This window comes from Bison bison, unplaced genomic scaffold (genome assembly GCF_000754665.1).
Source record: "Bison bison bison isolate TAMUID 2011002044 unplaced genomic scaffold, Bison_UMD1.0 scf7180017864093, whole genome shotgun sequence".
In the NCBI taxonomy this organism is placed as follows: domain Eukaryota; kingdom Metazoa; phylum Chordata; class Mammalia; order Artiodactyla; family Bovidae; genus Bison; species Bison bison.
The window spans coordinates 386,743-390,610 of record NW_011494665.1 but is presented as its reverse complement, the minus strand read 5'-3'; the positions used below and the strand labels follow the sequence as shown (position 1 = coordinate 390,610).

General features: G+C 57.0%; 2 protein-coding genes across 5 annotated transcripts in view; both read left to right on the top strand.

The window, feature by feature from the left end:
* The window catches only part of PEAR1 (platelet endothelial aggregation receptor 1), a 20,944-nt gene extending 18,741 nt beyond the window's left edge, over positions 1-2,203 (top strand). The window contains 2 exon segments of the mRNA XM_010838207.1: positions 60-308; positions 992-2,203. Coding sequence (XP_010836509.1) covers positions 60-308; positions 992-1,143 — 401 coding nt within the window. The 3' untranslated portion in view covers positions 1,144-2,203.
* A 935-nt stretch (positions 2,204-3,138) lies between these two features.
* The window catches only part of LRRC71 (leucine rich repeat containing 71), a 14,321-nt gene continuing 13,591 nt past the window's right edge, over positions 3,139-3,868 (top strand). For all 4 annotated transcript variants that reach the window (XR_825119.1, XM_010838204.1, XM_010838203.1 and 1 more), the window contains exon 1: positions 3,139-3,489. Coding sequence is in view for 3 of the 4 variants with exons in the window: in XM_010838204.1 (XP_010836506.1) it covers positions 3,327-3,489 (163 nt within the window). In the remaining variant the exon portion in view is untranslated. The remainder of the gene's footprint in view (positions 3,490-3,868) is intronic.

Genomic DNA, 3,868 nt, shown 5'->3' with positions numbered 1-3,868 from the left:
GCCCTGGGGTTTAGGCGCCAGTGCCTCCACTGAGCCTGACTTCTTTCCCCCATCTTTAGGACCCATCTCTGAAGAGGGGCTGGGGGCCAGCATGGCTTCCCTGAGCAGTGAAAACCCCTATGCCACCATCCGGGACCTGCCCAGCCTGCTAGGGAGCCCCCGGGAGAGCAGCTACGTGGAGATGAAAGGCCCTTCCTCAGGGTCTCCCCCCAGGCAGCTTCCTCAGCTCCCGGACAGCCAGAGGCGGCGACACCCCCAGCCACAGAGAGACAGTGGTACCTATGAGCAGCCCAGCCCTCTGGTCCATGGTGAGCCCTCCTTTTCCACTGGAGCAGAGAGAACAGGGACGAGGGCAAAGAGAAGGGACGGCACAAGAGTGTAGAGGTGGCATGAAGTGGCAGCAAGAGCAAGGTCTTTGGCATCAGTTGTTGTTTAGTCGCTAAGTCGTGTCCGACTCTGCAAGCATGCGGACTGTAGCCACCAGGCTCCTCTGTCCATGGGATTTCCCAGGGAAGAATACTGGAGTGGGTTGTCATTTCCTTCTCTAGGGGATCTTCCCCACCCAGGGATAGAACCCACATCTCCTGCATTGGCAGGTAGATTCTTTACCACTGAGCTATTAGGAAAGCCTTCTTTGGGGCTCAGACTTACGCTCAAACCAAGGGTGAAGTTTGGGAAGTCATACTGCCTCTTAGAGCCTGTAGGTGGCGGCACCCACCTCACAGCGCTAAGGATTTGAAATGGTGGTTTTGCATCACCTGAGTTGTAAACTTGATACCCAGAAAAGCTGGGAACAAGGCAGGTGACAGAGTGTCTTCCTATCTTGTGAGGTGGGCAGGTTGAGGTGGCCTCCCCGACTGGCAGCTGAGGAGCTGCGGATAGCCAGGCACCATTCATCGGCTTTGGGCAGGAGCTGCTGGAGAGGGGAGGAGGGTGGTGGGAGGGGAGGAGTCACCTCCGCCTCTCTGTCGTCTCCCCTCTCTGTCTCCAGACCGAGACTCTGTGGGGTCCCAGCCCCCACTGCCCCCGGGCCTGCCTCCTGGACACTATGACTCCCCCAAGAACAGCCACATCCCTGTACACTACGACTTGCCTCCAGTTCGGCACCCCCCCTCACCCCCAGTTCGGCGCCAGGACCGCTGAGGAGCCGAGAGGGTTTGCAGAAGTCAGCGTACCTGTTCTTTGCTGCTTGAGGCTGAGGACAGAGCCCACTGTACCCTGCCAGGAGCAGGGAGGGGACTGGCCAGCCGTGAATATGAACATGTTTAATAGAAGAAGTGAATGGAGAGGAGATGGGAGCCTGGCTCCCAGGTTCTATCATGGGAACACAGTCAGCAAGAAGTCTGTGTTCCTTTTCCCCAACCCAGTGCTTCCCAAGGCCCCCAGGGCCCTGTGTACATAAACTGCTGGGTTCAGTGTTGCTGGATAACTGATTTCAAATCAATGTAAAAAATGTATATTGGGTAACTTTTCTGTGCACTCCTGGCCTAGGCTCTGTGCGCGTGTGTGTGTAGGGGTGTGTGTTTGTATGTGTGTGTGTGTGTGGTTTCAGAGGGGTACCAGGCACTGATCCTGACTTGGGGCACTCACTATAATGGAGAGGCAGCCCAAACCCAGTTAACTCTAGAAATAGCCTGACTGGCATCCCTGCATTCATCTGGTCCTCCCTCCAATCAGCTGCTCAAAATACAAGCTGGTTAGGTTACCTCTGTCTGAAAGTCTCCATTGGTGGCCCGTGGCTCTTGGGCTACAGTCAAAATTGTCCAAGGCCTTAAAGGCTTTGCTGGCCTGGCCTGTCTGTCTCTTCAGCCTTACTCTGAACTGTGTTCCCTGTCTCTCTGCTCCAGTTACATTGGCCTCTGTGTTCTTCTCTCAGCCACATGGCTTCCTATGACAGGGACTTAGCACATCTGGAATGCTCTTCCTCCCCCACTCACCTGTTAACTCCTGCTTGTACACCACATCCCGTTTTCTCTTTCATAGCATTGAAGACAGATGTATTTATGCACCGGATACCAGCAAAAGGCCAACAGGGTGCCAGGCTCTTCTCTAATGTGTTGGTTTTTAATGTGATTATTTGACTATTCTCTGCCTTCCCCACCAGACTGTAAGCTCCCTGAAAACAGGAATCCCATGTTTATATTCAACATTGGTTCCCCTTGGCACATAGTAGGCACTCAATAAATGTTCCCCCAAAGGCTGAGTGGCCGAGTGAGTTAAAGGTACCAATGGTAAATACTGGCAAATGCTAAGATAGATGGGCAAATTGCTGCTCCGAGAGCTACAAGCCTGGGCAGGTCGAAGCCTTTCCCAAAGGGTAGAATTTCTACAGCGGAACAGCACAAAGGCTCAAAGGTGGGAAGGTCTGGGAGTAGTTAGGGGTGGGGTGGGGGGATGGAATGGAGTGGGCAGGAGAGCAGAGGGGAGAGGGAGAGGGTATACTCAGACGGGGGCCCAGTAGCGTCTAGACTACCTGAGGACTTTGAATCCAACTTTCTAGGAAGCGTGACCCGCCTCCTTAACTCAGTGGATCAACTAAGTCCCCAGACCTCCAGGAAGCTAAATAAATGGGGTCGAGATTACAAACCAACAGCCACGCCAACTCGCCAATTCTGCGGGTCTCTCTGGGACTCTTCCACCAAGGGCCCTCTCCTTACAGGAGAGGAGGGCGGACCCCGGAGACTGGATCTGTCCCTGCCCGGACTCTTTCCTAGGTTCCTCCGACAGCCATGACCCCTAATACGCTGAGTTGACGTCCGGCTTCCTCCGGTTCAGTTTCGCGGATGACTTTGGAAGGCTCCTAGCCCGACCCCCCAGCCCCACCTCTCCGCCCTGACCTCGCCCTAGCCCCGCCCCCTCCTTTGGTCCGGTCGGGTCCAGTCCGGGATCCACTCGTCTCCCTCCTCCACAGCCCCGCCCAGGTTCTTCTCCTTTCGCACTGGGTCCCCAGGGTGCGGCCCTCCCGGGCTCCTCTGCTCCTGTGACCCCCTGCCGCCCAGTCGGGCTCACTCTGCCCTGACTCCGCCCTTCCCGGGGGGGTCCTCCTCCGTGGCTCCGCCCTCCGGGCACCGCCTCCTGCTAGTGACTCTATGGTGCCCCCTAGGCCTCGCGTGCGCTCCACGGTTGCCCTTTGCCCGCGGGCCGGCCCACCTCGCGCGGTTGTCCTGGAGAGGGACGCGGAGGCGACGCCACCGCAGGCGGGTCCAGCTGGTGCAGGCGAAAGTAGAGACCCTCGATTCAGCCACCTCCAGGGCAAGCCCTACAGAGTCTGGTCCTGCCTCCTCGCCCCCGTGAGGGTCCCCAGAGTCGCTGCGGACGGCAGAGGCATGTCAGGGGAGGCAAGCGCACCACCCGCGACGTCACCCAGGGCCCCGCGTCCTGGGATCCAGAAATCATCGGGTGCAGTGACCAAGAAGGGGGATCGCGGGGCCAAGGAGAAGCCGGCGACCGTCCTGCCGCCGGTGGGCGAGGAGGAGCCCAAAAACCCTGGTACGTTGGTGACGGCGTTAGGGGGTTAGGCCTCTAGGCTTCGGCTCCACGCACTCCCACCAGCCACTCGTCCCTCAGATTAGCCAGACTGGATGGGGCGTCGTCGTTGAGTCAGGCACTAGCGGGCGAGGTAGTAATAATATGCTACCAAATACTAGCAAATAATAATAGAATTTCTAGTGCTAAGGAGTGCTGTGTGGAAAAGGACTCCACCGGCGGAAGTTCCGTATGTGAATGTAAATAGCTCCTGGCACGTGGTAAGAGTGTTGTAAGTGGTCACACTATTGGGTGTTCACGTGTTATTAGGCTTGTTTCTTCTCTGTACTGTGAAGTCCTGCCCTGACTATTGTGAGGAGGCACAATGGAGGTGATGGTGAGA